General features: G+C 48.2%; 1 protein-coding gene across 2 annotated transcripts in view; it reads right to left on the reverse strand.

Annotated features, from left to right (window-relative positions):
• Positions 1-1293: 1293 nt before the first annotated feature.
• The window catches only part of LOC140630948 (O-acyltransferase like protein-like), a 69282-nt gene continuing 51883 nt past the window's right edge, over positions 1294-18692 (reverse strand). The window contains exons 11-15 of one of the 2 annotated variants that reach the window (XM_072821965.1): positions 11899-12012; positions 9802-9934; positions 6717-6903; positions 2108-2250; positions 1294-1893 (exon numbers count right to left, since the gene is read on the reverse strand). In XM_072821965.1, coding sequence (XP_072678066.1) covers positions 1879-1893; positions 2108-2250; positions 6717-6903; positions 9802-9934; positions 11899-12012 — 592 coding nt within the window. In that variant the 3' untranslated portion in view covers positions 1294-1878. The remainder of the gene's footprint in view (positions 1894-2107; positions 2251-6716; positions 6904-9801; positions 9935-11898; positions 12013-18692) is intronic. The other variant, XM_072821958.1, reaches the window with a different exon arrangement.

Raw genomic sequence — 18692 nt, forward strand, 5'->3', positions numbered from 1 at the left:
GTAGTGCCTAAGAGATGGGGAGCATTCGGTGCTAATTAGCTCCTTGTAGCCTCATGATTGTTAATAAATCCTTTGATTCTTAAGTACACAAAGAGAGTGTTGTTGTAAGTGATGTTAAGCATATGTGAGTAGGGATTTTTTTTTTTTTTTAGATTTTATTTATTTATTCATGAGAGACACACAGAGAGAGAGAGAGGCAGAGACACAGGCAGAGGGAGAAGCAGGCTCCATGCAGGGAGCCCGATGCAGGACTCGATCCCAGGACTCCGGGGTCACGCCCTGGGCCGAAGGCAGCCGCTCAGCCGTGGAGCCACCCAAGCGTCCCATGAGTAGGGATGGTTAATGTGAAATCACACACCCAGGAAGGAATACAAGCCTGAAAGCCTGGACAGCCTGGCTTTATAAATCTCTCCGTTTCTAGGCCTCGCTGCTGGAAATCAAGGGGCGGGATGGAAGCCACTCACTAGGGTCTCATCCTTCTCCACTGGGAGTTTTGTCGACCAACTGTATTCCTTTGCCGGGGCTGCTATAACAAAGCAACACAAACTAGCTGATTTACAACCACAGATATGCACCATCTCACTGTTCTGGAAGGCTGGAAGTCCTAACTCAAGGTGTCGGCAGGCCTATGCTCCCTCAGAGGGCTCCAGGGGAGGGTCCTTCCTCGCCTCGTCTAGCTCTGTGTCTGCTGGCAATCCTTGGTGTTCCTTGGCTGGCAGGTGGCTTCCTTATTCCTGTACATTTTCACATCTTCCATCTGTGCAAATCTGTCTCTATGTTCAGATTTTCCCTTCTTATGAGGATACCAGTCATATTGGATTAGGGCCACCTCCCCCCATGAACTCACATTAACTTGATTACCTCTGGGGCACCTGGGTGGCTCAGTGGGTTAAGTGTCTACCTTCAGCTCAGGTCATGATCAGAGTCCTGGGATCAAGCCCTGCATTGGGCTTCTTGCTCAGTGTGGGGTCTGCTTCTCCTCCCTTTGCTCCTCCCCCTGCTCATGCTCTCTTTCTCAAATAAATAAATACAATCTTTAAAAATAATAATAACTTGATTACCTCTGTAAAACCCTGACCCCCAAAGAGGTCACATTCTAAGGTACTATAGGATTAGGACTTTATATCTTTTTCAGTGACACATTCAACCCCTCCCAGGGACCACGCCGTAAAACAGATAATGTTTGGAAGGCCTGTAACAACGCACCCGTGAATTGTACACGCCAATGGGTCATAGGATCCTAGGCTCCAGGATAAAGTTACAGGTCTACAAATAATAACACAAAGACAATTATGATGTGAAAAACTGCATGCTGTGATTTTTACCAAGAGAAGTGAACACTGTAACCTAAATTTCATTCAATTTGCTAAGTTTGATGTTTTCCTATGATCATTGGTATAGAAAATACATGTAGGATGAGACCCCAGAAATCCAGGTTGGTTTTTCTTTTTCCTGAAAAGGTTCATCAGAGGTGATTATTGTGCTACTACAATAGGCTGTCACAGAATTCTTTTATATAGTAAACACTCAACACTCTTATATATTGAGCACAGAGAAGTTGTGTATCTTAAACATTCACAAAATTGGATTCACACCCCTTGTCAGAGGAGCACACATTCATTACAGAAATGAAGCCATGCTGGCTTTTACTCATCACCGACAGAACAAACCCATCCATTCTTGCAGGTTTTACCAGAACCTTCATGGCCCCGCAGGCAACGGTCCCAGCAGGTACCGCTTCAGTTCCTGACATGGTTTCTCAATGCACAGCGTCAGGGCCAGCCCAGTGACGAAGGTCAGCAAACAGTGTCCAAAGAAAAGATAGAACTGGAGAGAAACAGGGGCAGAGTGGACACGATCTTGCTACCGGATTCCTGGCTATAGGATATCGATCTGCAAGACCAACAGCCCCAAACATTAAATATAAGATAAATAAAATCAAAGAAAGCTACTATCCCGAAGTCTTCCCTCAAATAAGGCAAAGGACAGTAGGCTCCTAGCCACACCAATGCAACAAGCTTCTCGCCAGGCCGGTGGGCGGCTTGGTGGCTCCAGCAGAGAAGGGACAGTAGAGGCACAGCAGAGCCAAGAGCGGGGACTCACTCACCATGTTGGTGTCGGTGTAGTGAATGGGCGTTTCCTGCAGCCCGTTGTAGAGCAGGATGAGGATGGGATGTACCAAGTAGCAGGCGTAACTGATGCTGGCCGGGAAGGTCCAGATACGGCAAGAAAGCAGCCGGTTCACCGGGCCTGGAGGGAACAGGCAGTGTGGTTCCTGGGGGCACGGGGTCCTCCCTGGCTCCCCGGGCCCGTCACTGCGGCCTCTGGGCCCCACTGCCTAAGTGTGTAAACTTCCCCTAGGAAGATCTTTATTCCAATTTTTAAGAGAATGTGCCAAAAAAGAAAAAAATAATAAATAAACAGAAAGCGCTTCCCTTTGCAGGAGTAGGGAAAAAATAAGAGAGGCTAACAGGAGTCTACAGTCGGTTTACTTAGCACATGGCAAGCCCGGAGCGCGAAACATGCCACAGGTAAAACCAGGTGCACAGGCCCGGTGCCAGCTGCAGTTCCGGCTCTGGGTGCAGCACAGGGGCTGCTCACTGGGCCTCAGGATGAGGTGGTGGCATGGCCAGGCTGCTGACTTGTCATCTGCTAGGGACCGGCTTGCACTGGGGCTTCTAGGTCCCTTTCAGGACAAAAATTCTGTAACTTGGTGTAACTTCTAGAACTGTGCTGTCCCACATGATAGCCACAGCCCACTTCAGGCTGTTTAATTAATGAAAAGAGGGGTGCCTGGGTGGCTCAGCGGTTGGGCATCTGCCTTTAGCTCAGAACGTGATCCCAGGGTCCTGGGATCGAGTCCCACATTGGGCTCCTCTCCCCGCAGGGAGCTTGTTTCTCCCTCTGTCTGTGTCTTTGCCTTTCTCTCTGTCTCTGTCTCTCACAAATAGGTAAATAAAATCTTTTTTAAAAATTAAAAAAGAAAAAATTCATTTAATAAATGTAAGAACAAAAAGTGCAGAATTCGACATTTTATGAGCTGATCTAAAAAACACAAAATACTACATAAAAAATTCCATTGTTACTTGAAAGCCTATATTAATACATTCTTAATCATAATCAATAAATTTTTAAAATTTAATTGACATTTTTAGTAATAAAAACATACAGATCTACCCAAACTGCCCTGCACAATATGCTAAAATATCCAGCACTTTGTCCTTTCCTTAATCCAAAGCAAAATGCAGCCCCAGGCCATTCTTCCCTGCTCTGGCCGGCCTAGGAGATGAAAGTTCCTTCAAAACAGGATTTCTGATATTCACATGAATAGTCTTAAAGTCCTTATAAAGACATGGTTATTAGAAATATTTGGTTTTGGGGGCACCTGGGTGGTTTGGTTGTTGAGTGTGTTCAGCCCTGTCAGGTCATGATCCTGGAGTCCTGGGATTGAGTCCCGCATCAGACTCCCTGCATGGAGCCTGCTTCTCTCTCTGCCTGTGTCTCTGCCTCTCTCTCTGTGCGTGTCTCTCATGAATAAATAAATAAAATCTTTTAAAAATAAACTAAAAATTAATTAAAATAAAGCACGGCGAGAAATCCCTCTCTGCACAGGACTTTCTGCTGATCTCTGTAGTGGGTGGAATAGGGCCCTCCCAAAAGCTGTGTCCGCCTAGAACCCTGCTCTATTTGGAATGAGGGTCTCTGCAGATGGAATGAAGGTAAGGAACTCGAGATGAGATTATCCAGGGTTACAGTGGGCCTCAAATCCAAAAATGAGGGTCCTTATAAGAGACAGAAAAAGAGACACAGACACACAGAGGAGACACATGGGACGAAGGCCATGTGGAGACGGAGACAGAGATTGGAGAGATGCACGCACGGGCCAGGAAAGTTGGGTCTTGCTGGCAGTCACGGGGTGGGGGTGGGAGGGTGGGCAGGAGAGAGCTCGGAACAGATCCTCCCAGGGCTTCTAGAAGGACCTTGCCAACACTTTGATTTTGGGTTTCTTCAGAATGATGAGAGAATCAATTTCTGTTGTCTTAAGCCACAAAAGAAAGAAAGAAGAGAAAGAGAGAGGGAAAAAAAAAAGTAAAAAACTTCCGTCTCTCCTTTCCAAGAGTCCCAGCTCAGGTATCATGTTGTTTCAGTTGCTCAGGACAAAAATCTTTGGCGCCATCCCTGATTCTGTTCTTCCTCCCGTATCCCACAGAGTGCTGCCAATCTATCCTTAAAAATATCTATCGCAAATCAGACCATTTCTCCCCATCTCCTCCACTAACCCCCCACCCCATTGATTCCACCATGGGTTCCTCCTCCATGGGCCTGTACCGTAGCTTCCTCGCAGATCTGTTGGACTCTCTGTTTCGTCCTTGTCACCCTATAGACCCCGTGCAAAATCCAGAGCAATCTTTTTTAACCATAGGTCAAATTATGTTACGTGACATTTAAAATAAGATTGTATTTTTAACTAATCTCCATACCCAACCTGGGACTCAAACTTCAAAACCCCAAGAACAAGAGTCACATGCTTTACTGACTGAGCCAGCCAGGTGCTCCATTTATATGGTTACTTTATAAATTTGTTTTGGCTTTATAAATTCATGTGTTATAAACATAAAAATTTGTGTCTAGGCTTATGCTTTCTCATGCTTAGGTAAAATTAGAATTAAAATTTAATTTAAGCCAATAATACTAAAGATCTAAAACACTTCTTGTTCCTTTGGAATGGGTCCATATGGTATTAAAGCTTGAGGATTGCTGTAGGAGAGTGGGCCCAGCACTGAAAGGTTTTAACTGGAGGAGTAACATGCCCGAAGATGCCTCTGGCAACTCAACAGAACACGACTTTGCACAGACCCAGACCCACATGGTCTACACTGGTCCCGATTGAGATGACGACAGAGGATTCGAGCCATGGGGATCCCTTCTCTCCCTGAGAGCCTCCATGAAACACTTCTTCTTCAAGTGTTCCTTTATAGATGTACTTTTCTGAAGGTCATCAGGTAGACACATATTTTCTAGAATTGTATCTTGTACATTCATTCACTTACTACCCAATCTTGATACCTGAAAATAGTGTTGGAGATGCAAACCTAGAACATCAGTCACACCTAGATAATTGTGATTGGCTAATGACAACACATTTAGAAAAGCTGTATCACTCAAGAACAACCAAAGGGCTGGTCTGTCGCCTGGATTAATAGAGGTCTCATCCATACTCAGCCTGATGATTGATAGCACTGACTAGCTCCACTGTAACAGTAATGCCGCAAATTCGATTAGTCTTCTAACTTGACCGAAGTCACTCCCTCTAGCAGGTTAGTTCTTCATTTAGCATGACTCTCCACATCAGACGGGAGTACTGTGGTGTTTGCCACCCCATCGTGGGCCAGGGGGAGTAGCTGCTTATATTCTGAGGCTCTAGGGACAGTTTAGGGTCATTGTCACCGTGTGGAAGCAGTGTTGGGGTGTGGTCATGTGATTCAACAGCTGCCCAGAAACGCAAATACCTCAGTCAGAGAGAATGCAGCCCATTTCTTCCTTAATGTCATTTCTCCATATAAAGAAAAGCTTATAAATTTGAAATATTAAAGAACAAATCGTTCATCACCAAATTCAAAAACAACTTTACCAATCAAATGTCTGAGAAGGGTACTGTTGCACAGAAATGAAGATCATGGGCTTTGGGCATCGCTTTGCGCTTGGTCTGGGATTCATTTTCTAGCTCAGTGACTACTGCACTGCGTGACCTTCACACGTTACCTCATCTCCAGGCACCATCTTTCTCACAGAGAAACAGCTCCTGATAGCTCTACCCATGGGGGCTGTGGCCAGTGTCACCCGGGATCCTCTGGGTGAAGTTCTCCATGGGGCCTGGCATAAGCCTGCGCTCAGTCAACAGGAATTGTGATCATTTTTATCATTTTTCTCTTTAAACCATGATTTCCAAACACCTTCGCTGAGGCTACCTGGGTGGCGTTCACAGGCCCAGGTGTAAACTCACCCTGATTATTTCCCTAGGGTCGCAAGGTGTCATGGCTGCACCTGGCTGTACAGCCATCGCTTTGGAGCTTCTGGGCACTGTGGGGCCAGAACTTTTTCTAGATAATTCTTGCCAGGCTTTCTCCTGTCATTTTCTGACACCTCAAGTACCCAGTTCTTACCTCATGCCAAGTGGGAAAGAAAAGGAAAGAGTGTCAGGTGACTTGGATAGACATTTCTAATCTGGAGAAAATTCCTTCCTTTCCATTTCAGCTCTTTTCTTGACCTTTCCACACACTGAAAACCAGCTCAATAGAAACGGTTTTTCCCAGATCAAAGGGCCAAAGGGGATCTTGGAAACTACTCGGTCTACACCCTCAGATAAGGAAACCGAGGCCCAGGCTGAGTGTGACCAGAACTTCTGTCCCTGGCACTGGTATTTTGTTTTTACCATAAGCCCCTGCCTGTTCTCCTCCAGCTTCTGAACTAGCTTCACTGGAGAGACTGCAGATTTTTCTTTCAGAACCTGCATTTGTACGTAAACCAGGGTAAAAAATCTTAAACAGAATATGTGGCCAGTTCCCACCCACCCCCAAGATAGAAGCAAATTGATGTCATTCACCAAACACTCCAGCAAACAAAAAAGCCCCTCTGTGTACACCGTGTTCTCACATTCTTTGCCCTTAAAGGGACACAGTGTGAGCCCATGAGCAGCACCCCGTGCTGTGCCGTACCTCCGTAGCCCTCCTGACACGCTAGCATGATCCAGCCCACGCCTGCCGCCCACAGGGTCCGGTGGAGAGCCTGGTACAGAGCCACAGCAGGTGAAGAGGTGGCAAAGGTGTCATCCACCACGTACGCCAGAGCGACCACTGTGAACAGGGTAGACAGGCAGCAAATCCACCCCAGCACAGCCTGCGCCTACAGGGAGAGGAGAGACCTGGGTCAAGCCCATTTTGGACATCTACTTTCTTTTACAGTAATTCACTTTTCTGTGTTACTATTGTCACTTTAGGTATCGATTTGTAAACCCCAATTGGCGCCCAAGTTTGACTAAAATAGAAGGTTCAGACTAGTGGTTATGAGAGGTTAGGGCGGGGTAGGAGAGGGGGGGAGTGTGGCCAACAAGAGGTGGCACAAGGGAGCTCTTTGCTGTGACAGCAGAGCTCTGTGCCTCATTTTTGGTGGTGGTTATGCAAATCTCCACGTGCTGAAATTACACAAAACTATATACACACACGAATGAGTGCACATAAAACTAGTGGACCTGAGGCCTGTGGATTGTGCCAGTGTCAATGTCTTGGCTGTGATCATTTGCCATAGTTCTGTAGCATGTTGCCAGCGAAAGAACCTGGGTCATGGGCACACAAGACCTTCTGTGCTGTTTTTGCAACTTGCCGTGAACCTCGAATACTTATGAAATGAAAGTTAAAAGGGAAGAAAGAAAGATAATGTTCTAACCCACTCCTGACCTCCCATTCTGTTCCTTGACCTAATAAGGCTCCTTGACTGGTTCTGTGTCTCCCAACAACGCACACGGTCTCTACCTGGGCTGAACCCTTGTCCTTGGGGTCATAAAATAGTGGAAGAGCGAGAGAATGGAGAACTCTTCAGCTCAGAGAACAGCCCCGTGGGTTGAATTCTATTATGGGCTCAGTTCAAGATCTTAGATCTTTATGTCACCTAATTGACCGTTTAGACCCAGACCTGTCTTCCAAGAATCTTTCTAGCTTGTTCCAATTTCAAAGTTGCTATGATGACCTCTCCATTGAACCGAATTAGCATCTTATCAGTCCACCATCTAGTCTCCAGAGAGAAGCTCTCTCCTCCTTGGCCTCAGATTCCTGCACTAAGCTCTGGCTGTATGAGAAGAAAGGTCTGTCCTCGGGAGCTCCCCACAAGCCCTCTCTTTTAGGCTAGGGTCCCCTTCACTCTTTCACTGAGCATGCCCCGTCTCATCTCATTCCTAGCATATGGCATAGGCCCCAGCTGCCTCCAGCGTGGTCTCTGTGTCCATCTTTCCTGGCTTCTAGAGGTTTGACTTTGGTCTATCCATCCCTTCTACCTTGTATCTCCAGCTCAGCCTGACTTGTGTTCTGGCTCCAAACTCCCTGATCCTGACTCAACCCCTGGAAGATTCGCAAATGCTCTGTCCACGTCTTAAGTCCCCCCACTGTTCCCTGGGTACCATGGAGCCCGGGTGACACTGAAGCATGTCTTTAATGGCATTCTGTTTTAATCTACAACTGGATTATGCGACTTCAGGGGATCAGCATAACTCCAGCCTACAGGAAAAGTCACGCAGCCTTTGTGTATCCATTCTGTCTTGTGAAGCTCTATCTCCTGTTCCTGCCATGAGCAACACAAGATTTTCCAAGGACAGAGGCCTCTTCACTGGAGCATCTAGGTGAGGCACACACAAGACTAGGTAAACAAAGGTAGGGCCTAGCAGAGGAGATTTGGGGCTATCACTGTACTCTAATAGTGCAAAGAAATTTTTGGCCTTTTGCCCATTGAAAAGCAAATTAACCTTCATTCATTCATTTATTAAGTGCTTTCAGTGATTTCAGAATCAGATGTTGGTAATTCAGTGGTAAGTCAGACCTCAAGGTCTTAAGGGTCAATGAAAGCCACATGAAGAGCTTTTGTACAGTTCAAGAGCAACACCAAAGTAGAGTTTTAAATAGGTTGGCCCAAGGGTGGATTATGAGAGGGACAAGACAAGAAGTCAAGGCAAGAGATGAGAAGAGCTTCAGCGAGGTTAGTTAGGCCAAGAGAGGACAGCAGAAGAAACAATAACGGGGGGCCTGGTGGACATTTGCATGGGAGGAGTGGTCAATGAGGAGGACATGTCCAAGATAAACCCAGGCTTCTGGCTTGAGTAATAAGCCTGAGTGGCAAACCAGAACAATTACCCATTTTTTACCTGGGAAGCAATTTTACCTGGAAGACAAAGCAACAGCTTGTTTCCCCTTAGACATCTTGATTCCCAGATGGAACCATTGAATTTGACCAAGAATCCTATCTATAGAAACCAAGGAGTTTGTGCTATTAAAAGGTAACTATGCCCTTCCAGGGACGCCTGGGTGGCTCAGCAGTTAAGCATCTGACTTGGGCTCAGGTCCTGATCCTGGAGTCCCCGGATCGAGTCCCACATCGGGCTCCCTGCATGGAGCCTGCTTCTCCCTCTGCCTATGTCTGTGCCTCTGTGTGTGTGTCTCTCATGAATAAATAAATAAAATCTTTTTAAAAAATAACTAGGGATGCCTGGGTGGCTCAGTGGTTGAGAGCCTGCCTTGGGCCCAGGGCGTGATCCTGGAGACCCGGGATCGAGTCCCACGTCGGGCTCCCTGCATGGAGCCTGCTTCTCCCTCTGCCTGTGTCTCTGACCCTCTCTCTCTCTGTCTCTCATGATTAAATAAATAAAAATCTAAAAAAAAAAAATAATAATAACAATAAAAAAAAATAACTATGCCCATCCAGAAGAGAGCCTTGCCACTGCAAATTCACTAGGTGTGTTTTTCCTATAGCAGTGAGTTCTCCGGGTCTGTACTAAGGCTCCAATGGGTGAAACACCACAGGGGGTCAATTCTGGAGCTTTCTTAAAGGAACTCAGTGAGGAAAGCAGAGAATCAGGATCCGGCAGGAAGATAAGGTCTCTCTTATTCTCTAGAGCCAAGAAACATTGCTAACATACCACAGCACAATAAAGTACTGAGCAGTCTGATTCCTGCCCATGGCTTGTGACGAGCCTGGCCAAATGGGCCACTCCAGTCCCAAGCCGACCCCGCCTTACAGCGAGGTAGGGGGCAGGCTTACCTTGGTTTTAAGAATGTTTGCCTGGTGGTTTTGGTGCATGAAAATGCTCAGAAAGAGGCCCACGAGGAATGGCCCATATCTGCAGTAGGGCTTAGTGTAGTACTCCGAGAAATACAACACGGTCGCATTTTCACTGAAAAACACAAAAACGGAAGGCAAAAGTTTCTTTTTGATCTGGACCTGAGAAAGGGAATCTCTCAGATGTCCATTGGTACAGTCAGCAAATCCAAAGGAAAATTTGGGGTACATTTGTTCATTTCCTCAGTAATGATCCCCAAACAATAATCTCATGATCTTGCCTTAGAGACACAGCTGACTTGCTAAAATTCCAGATTTCCCTGGGCAACCCCACCTTGGCTCCCAAGGAAATATGAAGACTGCATCCATTTTTTAGGGAGTTGTTTCTGGTAGCTGGTATGCCAGGCTAGCTCTAGAAACGTGGTTCTCAGGACTGCACCTCTTCGTGGAAGCTCTTACAGAATTTGGTTGCTTGGGCCACACCCCTGGAGATTGCGATTCAGGTGGTCTGAGGCGGCGCTGGCTGGAAGCAGCGGTGGATTTCAAATCTCCCCAGGTGACTCTCTGTGCTTCCAGAGTTGAGAACCCCTGGGCAGGTGGGAATGAGCCTCTTCCTCAGTCACCTGGCAATGCCCACAGAGGCTGGTGACGTGAGGAGAAGGGCATGGTGCTCCCAGGTCACAAAACCTGGGATGTCTTCCTTCCTTCCTTCCCTCCTTCCCTCCCATCTTCCTTCCTCTTTCTTCTTCTTTCTTTCTTTCTTTCTTTCTTTCTTTCTTTCTTTCTTTCTTTCTTCTTTCTTTTTTCTTTCTTTCTCTTTCTTCTTTTCCTTCCTTCCTTTCCTTCCTTCCTTCTTCCTTCTTCTTCTTTCTTTCTTTCTTTCTTTCTTTCTTTCTTTCTTTCTTCTTTCTTTCTTTCTTCCCTCCCTCCTCCTCCTCCTCCTCCTCCTCCTCCTCCTCCTCCTCCTCCTCCTCCTTCTTCTTCTTCTTCTTCTTCTTCTTCTTCTTCTTCTTCTTCTTCTTCTTCTTCTTCTTCTTCTTCTTCTTCTTCTTCTTCTTCTTCTTCTTCTTCTTCTTCTTCTTCTTCTTCTTCCCTTCCTTCCTTCCTTCCTTCCTTCCTTCCTTCCTTCCTTCCTTCCCCTCACAAACAGAGTGCACACTGTGCACAGAATGCCAGATAAGGTTCAGGGCTATTTTACATCGGGAGGTCAGTGAAGGCCGCTCTGAGAACCGCTGTTTGCACCGACACCTACAGGAAATGAAGGCGCAAGCCCTGCCACGATCTGGATTCTAAAGGAAAGGCATTCTGTGTGGGAGAACAGCAGGTGCAAGGGCCTGTGGAGGAAGGAACATGCTTGGCGTGTGGACGTTAAAAGGCTAGTCTGACTGGTCCAGAGCCAGCAGGTGGGGGAGTGACAGGTGAGGTCAAGCAGGAATTCCACTTTCGAGAGCAACCGGCGCCGTGGGAGGAATTGGAGCAGGTGACTGAGAAGATGGGGGCTCCATCTGCCCCACTCGGCTGCTCGGAGAGCAGATCCGCGAGGAATGGTCCCACGTTCCCCATGTGACAGGCAGGCTGGTTATAAGGGAGAAGGGCTGCACGTCCCCCCCCCCGGGGGGGGAGCACAATGGCACAGCGGGTAGGGCCGCGGGTTCCACTCCCTCGTCCTTGCGTGGCAGCCTCTCCATCCCCAGCGGGCCGCGGAGGAGAACCCCCGGCAGCCACGTGGGGGCGCTCTCTTCCACCGAGAAGCACTCGCACGGGGCGGCCCCTTTCAGGCGGGACAGCCCCCCACCCCCCACCCCCATCCCCGTCCCCATCCCCATCCCCGTCCCCGTCCCCATCCCCACCCTCATCCCCATCCCCCATCCCCGTCCCCATCCCCGTCCCCATCTCCCCCATCCCCATCCCCCCTAGTGCACGTGGGAAGGCTCTCGAGTTTGGCCGCAAGGCCGTCTGCGGGCTGGGCCGCTCCGGGGCTGCCCGGTGCCGCCTCCGCCCGGCCGCCGCCCGCCGCCCCCTGCGAGCCCCGCCCCCCGGCCGCCCGGCCCCCGCCCGCGCTCACCTGCCCGCGCTCACCTGGCTTCGCTGACCGCCGCGACCGGGAGGCTGTGCGCGCGAGTGAGCAGGGCCGCGGCGGCGGCAGGTGCCAGGAGGAGCGCGGCCCCGAGGAGCGCGAGGACCCGCCTACTTCTGCGGAGACAGGGACGGGAAGGTGCGCGGCCGCCAGGCACCTGCCGCCTGTGGGCCCCGGGCCGCGCACCTGGCCCTTTGCAGGCCTGGGACCCCAGGCTGCATCTCCTGGCTCGCCCCGGAAATTCCCGCTGCAGCCCCAAGGGACGCCAGGCGTGGAGGTCCCCTGCCGCCCACCAGGCACTACAGGGACGTCGTGGGGGGTGACCTGGGGAGAGGTGACTGCCAGGCACAGGGGGACAAGGGGCAGCGCAAGAGGGGGGTCCCGGGGTTCTTCCCCCACCCGGATGCAATCTGAGACAAATATCCGGGTGCTGGTAGTCGATAGGGGGTTGGGAATGAGGGATGGGGTGTGAAGCGGGAGGCAGGGCAAGCTAATACAAGGATGCTGCCCGTCCAGGTGGCTGATGCTCAGCTCTTCCAGAATGCTCTATGGAGCCTCAGGCAATGTGCCCGAATACTGTTCTTGAGAGACGAAAGAAAGAAGCCTTTTCTAGTGTCTTCTATCCATCCCCTGTGAGTCAAGGGTGGCCCCACAAAAACTCATTCTCCCTCACTTTTGTGACTAAAGACAAAAGGAGTCCTGAAGGAGTCTCAGCTGTAGGAGGTTCTGGGGCAGGAAATGAGACTTAGAGACACAGGCTCAGAGCGAGGCAATGTCTGGTTGTACCTGCTCAGAATCATGAGGGCCCGAACCCAAGTGATCTGCAGTGGCACAGGTGCAATGTGAAGCACAGGTGCGAGGCTGTCCAGGCACAGCCCGGCAGGGAGGATGCCTCTGACAATCCCATGCCGCTGCTTGAAGCTGCCCTTGGTTATTCACGCAGAGGGGATAAGGTACCATCCCTATATGGTGAGGGAAGCAGGGAGCAAACCATCTTCCTCCAGAGTCCCAGTCCTGCTTGGAACGGAGGAGTGGTAGCTCGGTGGTGCTGTGATGGATTAGTCATGTCTGCTGTGAGCGTGGGCTTGGAAGTTATGACAACAATGCTGTCCACTCACTGTGCCTTTTTGCCAGACCATCTAGCACTGCCCTCCTTGAATTACTGGCATTCCATACGAGTGGGTTCTCCAAAGAAAGAAGCCCTACCTTTCATACCTCCCACCATTTATTTTATTTTTATTTTTATTTTTATTATTTTTTTAAATTTATGATAGTCACACACAGAGAGAGAGAGAGAGGCAGAGACACAGGCAGGGGGAGAAGCAGGCTCCATGCAGGGAGCCCGATATGGGACTCAATCCCAGGTCTCCAGGATCACACCCTGGGCTGAAGGCAGTACTAAACTGCTGAGCCACCCGGGCTGCCCACCTCCCACCATTTAGAAGCTTAAATGTAGTTGTACGGCCACAAGCTTGGAGAGTGCTGGTTTTTTCTTTTCTTTTCTTTTCTTTTCTTTTTTTAAGATTTTATTTATTCATGAAAGACACAGAGAGAGAGAGAGAGAGAGGCAGAGACACAGGCAGAGGGAGAAGCGGGCTCTACACAGGGAGCCCAACGTGGGACTCGATCCCGAGTCTCCAGGATCACACCCCAGGCCCAAGGCAGTGCTAAACCGCTGAGCCACCAGGGCTGCCCGAGAGTGCTGGTTTCTAGCTGAGGGATTGAAATCTGCCTTCCAGGACAGCCTCCAGGGAAGATGCTGATATTGGGGCCAGGGCTCCTGAGTCACAAGGCCACTCAAGTAGGTCCCCACCAGGTCTAGAGTTGGGAGGTACTAAGACCTCATTGTCTCAGGTGGGTGGTAAACCATCCAGTCAGGCCATCCAATAAAAACCCACATTCACCCAAGTAAATATTTGTCTAACTCCCCAGGGGACTTGAGCCCAGTGCACAGCACCTCCTCTCAGGAGTCCGACGGGTCTCCACTGGCCAGCCGCTGCTATAATAAAACTAATAAAGCCTCCTAAACAGACTATTATGGCTGGATGGTGTACCCCCCAAATTCTAACATCCAGAACCTCCGAATGTGAGTCTAAATGTGAGTCTATCCGGAGACAACATCTTTAAAGAGATAATTAAGGTGAAATGAGCTCATTGGGATGGGCCCTCATCCAATCTGAATGATACCTTCCTGAGAAGAGGAGATTAAGCTCGGACAGCCCGGACGCCTGGGTGGCTCAGTGGTTGAGCATCTGCCTTTGGCTCAGGGCATGATTCTGGGGGCCTGGGATCAAGTCCCGCATCAGGCTCCCCGTGGGGAACCTGTTTCTCTCTCTGCCTTTCTCTCTGTGTCTCTCATGAATAAAAAAAAAAAAAAAAAAAGACTCGGACAACCACACGGGGAAGACCATGTGAAGGCATGGGGAGAACCTCAGAAGAAACCAAACCTACTGACACCTTGATCTTAGACGTTTACTCTCCAGAGCCACGAGGAAATGAATTTCTGTTGTGTCAGCCCCTTCATGTATGGCACCTTGTCACGCAGCCCGAGCCAGCGAATGCACGTAGGTACCAGGACAGACAGACAGGGACACGGTGCCCTGTGCCCCGCCTTACGTCCTGTGAGTCCCGTCCTCCTGGGCCCCTGAGCCCACAGCACAAATGGCCCAGTGCCAAAGGGCTCCCCTGCCACCTCAGGTCAGCAGTTATATTTTTTGGCTTTTTGAGGGAACTAGTCCTGTGACCATGGGATGGAGAAAACCCCAGAGCTTCAGGCGCCGACCACCATCCTCATTCTCTCCAGAGGTTGGTCCCTCAACAAGGTCCATTGAGGGGCCATAGCCCAAGAGGAAGGAATAGCGTAGTGTCTCCTGAAAAGTAGTTGTGTCTGAGAAGATCCCAGTCTTCCTTGCAAGCTGTCAGCCCCCAGCGTCCTGGCCAGGATCCCCTACAGGATTTCTCTCGCTCTTTCTTCACAAATACCTGGAGCAGCAATCAGCACGTCCTGCTGCAAATGCCACCTCCGAGGAAACCTGCAGAGGCTTGCCCTTCCTCCCCTGCCAGGGCTGCCGGGCCTGCTGAGGCCTTGCACCTCACGCACCTGTTCCCACAGGCACTTGCCAAGGTCTCCAGAGCCCTTGGAGCAGCCGTAACCCTCAGGGAGCCGATGCCTGTGACAGCGCCCCAGAACTGGTCCGCCTGGCTCTGCTGGGCCCAGCAGCTCCCCCTCCCCTAGAGAGCTCTCAGGGTTCACTGTCTTGTAGGAGGGAGAATCCACCTCTGTGGGCCTGAGGCCTCTCTGCTCCTGTTCAGGCAGCAGGAGAGATCAGCGACTCAGGAGCACCCCAGGAATCAGCCTGCCCTCTCAAAGGGGCCTGGGGGCGGGGGGTTGGTCAGCATCCCAGAGCTATCTCTACCACCTATCTTGAATTTCCTTGTCCATCCTTGTGAGGGTGAGGGTAGGAGATCACACTAATCCCTAATTCCCAGCACTCTTGGGGATTTCATCCTGGGACGTGTGAGTATAAATTAAGCAGGCATCCAGTGGTAGGTCTTTCTTCTACCAAAGGATGTTCAGAGCTATTTTTTTTAAATCTCTGTTTCCAAAATAAATAGCAGTGTAATTATTAGATCTCATTTCCATCTTATTACCAGATTTTCTTTCTCTCCTCTTTTCTTTTCTTTTCTTTTTTTTCTTTTCTTTTCTTTTCTTTTCTTTTCTTTTCTTTCTTTTTAAAAGATTTTATTTATTTGAGAGAGAGAGAGCACAAGCAGTGGGGGAGGCAGAGGGAAAGGGAGAAGCAGAGTCTCCACCGAGCAGGGAGCCATAAGACTCGATCCCAGGACCCTGAGATCATGACCTGTGCCAAAGGCAGATGCTCAACCAACTGAGCCACTCAGGTGCCTCTCTTTTATTTTAAGATTTTATTTATTTATTCATGAGAGACACAGAGAAAGAGGCAGAGACACAGGCAGAGGGAGAAGCAGGCTCCCCACAGGGAGCCTGATGTGGGACTCGATCCCAGGATCCCAGGATCACACCCTGAGCCAAAGGCAGATGCTCAACCACTGAACCACCCAGGCGTCCCTACCAGGTTTTATTTCAGTCTCATATGCTTTTCTCAGTTCTGTTATGCTATCAAAAAGTATACTCCCTGCCCCTGAACCTCCCCTCTGAGAAAATAAACCATTTGAATTCAGATGCTTTTGTTTCAGGAGACTGGGTAAGGGAGAACTTGGACCTCCTCGCTCTCCCCACAGCAATCACACAGAGGCAGACACCCCCCAGCACCGGGCACTGGTTCGGGTCTCCACACAGGCTCACCTACCTCAGAGGAGTGGAATGAAAAAGGGGTGAAGCGGCAAGTGTATGGGAAGGGGTGAGGCTGAGAAGAGGAATGCAGACCTTTCAATCTGGGAAGCCTTCATTAAGAACTGCTCCACATCAGCACCTTCTGGAAAGGGTGTTTTGAGAAAAAGCCAAGGAAGGGGACCAATTGCCCAGATAAGGCGACCCTTTGTGGAATAGGGATGGTGCAGAGAAAATAGGGAGATGGCCACTCCTGAATGGGTTTAGTGAAGCAGATGCTCACAGTGGCTTATCCAGCCACCCTTCCCCCACCTCCCTGTGCGACTGGGAGGAGCAAAGGGCTGCCCCAGCTTGGGGACAGCAGCTGGGGACAATGGTGATCACATGGAATCTCAAATAATAGGTAGCTGAGTGACATGTGGTTGCACATTACTGACAGGCAAGCCCTGTGCTGGTTCCCATGTGTATGATTTGCTTTGTCCTCCAACCCCGACCTGAAGCACCACCATCTCCATTTTATGGACATGAAAGCTGAAGATGAGAGTCTCACAACTTACCCCGGGGTCCCCTCGCCAGTGATTTACCAGTCATAATTTGAACCCATGTCTTCTGACTTAAACTCACTATACCAGCAAACTGCCTTTGTGCTTAGTGGGAGCCATGGAACTTTTTTTTTTTTTAATTTATTTTTTAATTTATTTTTTTTAAATTTTTTCTTTTTTTTTCTTTTTTTTTTCATGGAACTTTTTTTAATGACTTAGTAAACAAACAAACAAAACACCTCTTTACATTGAAAGTTAGAAAGCATTGTGTGTCTAAGATATGTGAAGAAGCAGATTTTCCTTTTTTTTTTTTAGGTGTTTAATTCTTAGATTAAATGAAAATTAGGATGCTCTAAAATAAATAAAATCTTTTTTAAAAAAGATTTTATTTATTTATTCATGAGAGACACAGAGAGAGAGGCAGAGACACAGGCAGAGGGAGAAGCAGGCTCCATGCAGGGACCCTGATGTGGGACTCGATCCCAGGACTCCAGAATCATGCCCTGGGCCGAAGGCAGCTGCTCAACCACTGAGCCCCCGAGGCATCCCATAAATAAATAAATCTTTAAAAAAATTAGGATGCATTTCCCTTGCCCAGGATGCTTGAATGTTTGCATGTGGCTGGAATGGGCAACATCGTGGGTCAGCCTGTGATTTAAAAATCTGTCCTGCAGGGGCAGCCCGGGTGGCTCAGCAGTTTAGCACTGCTAAACCCGGGATCGAGTCCCACGTCAGGCTCCTTGCATGGCACCTGCTTCTCCCTCTGCCTGTGTCTCTGCTTCTCTCTCTCCTCTCTGTATATTCTCAGAAATAAATAAATGAAGTCTTTTTTAAAAAAAAAAGTTTCTCCTTCAAAGAGCACTAACAGGTAACCGTGATGCAGAGCTGGTCAACACATATTTGGAACTTAGCTGCACCGCTACTAAGTGAAGACTTGGAAGTCAGATGTGAAAAATGACTGTTTCTTACATATCAAAATAGCAAGGTTTGTATTTTGTTTTGTATTAGTATTGACATTCCATACTGGCAACAGTGTAATTAGATGGCCAGAGGACTGAATATTGATAGACCTTTAAGGGAAGTGATTTGTCTTTATGCTTCAAGAGCCTAGAAGCCATTCATGCTCCTTTGACCCAGTAATTCCCCTTAAAGATATGCATTCTAAAGAAATACCAGAATTGGAGACAAACCGTTACCATGAAAATATTTATCAGACTATTATTGATAAAAGCATAAAATTGGAAATAATCCAAGTATTTAATGATAGGGGAAGATTTGATTAAATTAGAGTTCATTCATGGAATGGAGTGTTATGCAGACATTAAAATTATGTTTACTTAGAAGTAAAATAATCTAGGAAATTGCTTATGTCATAAAACTATTAAAAGAAAGATATTAGTTGAAAAAAAAAGAAAAGAAAGATATTAGTGTAGAGATACAGATTCCTTTCACGTATAAGAAGTTGTGCAGGAGGTGGGGGTGACTGGGTGGCGGGCACTGAGGTGGGCACTTGACGGGATGAGCACTGGGTGTTATTCTGTATGTTGACAAATTGAACACCAATAAAAAATAAGTTTATTTAAAAAAAAAAGAAGTTACTATATCCTAATTGCAACCAATAATAGTGTTATTGAAACTTACCCCAGTGTCTTGGGACTTCTGAGGTGACCTGCCACAGTGAGGCCAGTGCATATCTCCAAGTTCACATAGAGCTTGTTCTTTAAAATTAATTTTTTTATACACTACTAGTGGTATTTCCCTTGGAATACTGATCTTGGTTTTCTGTATCCTAAAAATACTGGGGACCACTACTTACTAACCATGATTTTCATATTGTTAAGTCCGTTTTTACTCCTCCATTTCAATTATTTAAAAACAGTTCTTTTTGGGTTTTGTTTTTTAAACCATGAAATAAAGGCTTTTTCTCCCTAAAAAAAAAAAAATA

Source organism: Canis lupus, chromosome 1 (assembly GCF_048164855.1).
Source record: "Canis lupus baileyi chromosome 1, mCanLup2.hap1, whole genome shotgun sequence".
Classification (NCBI taxonomy): domain Eukaryota; kingdom Metazoa; phylum Chordata; class Mammalia; order Carnivora; family Canidae; genus Canis; species Canis lupus.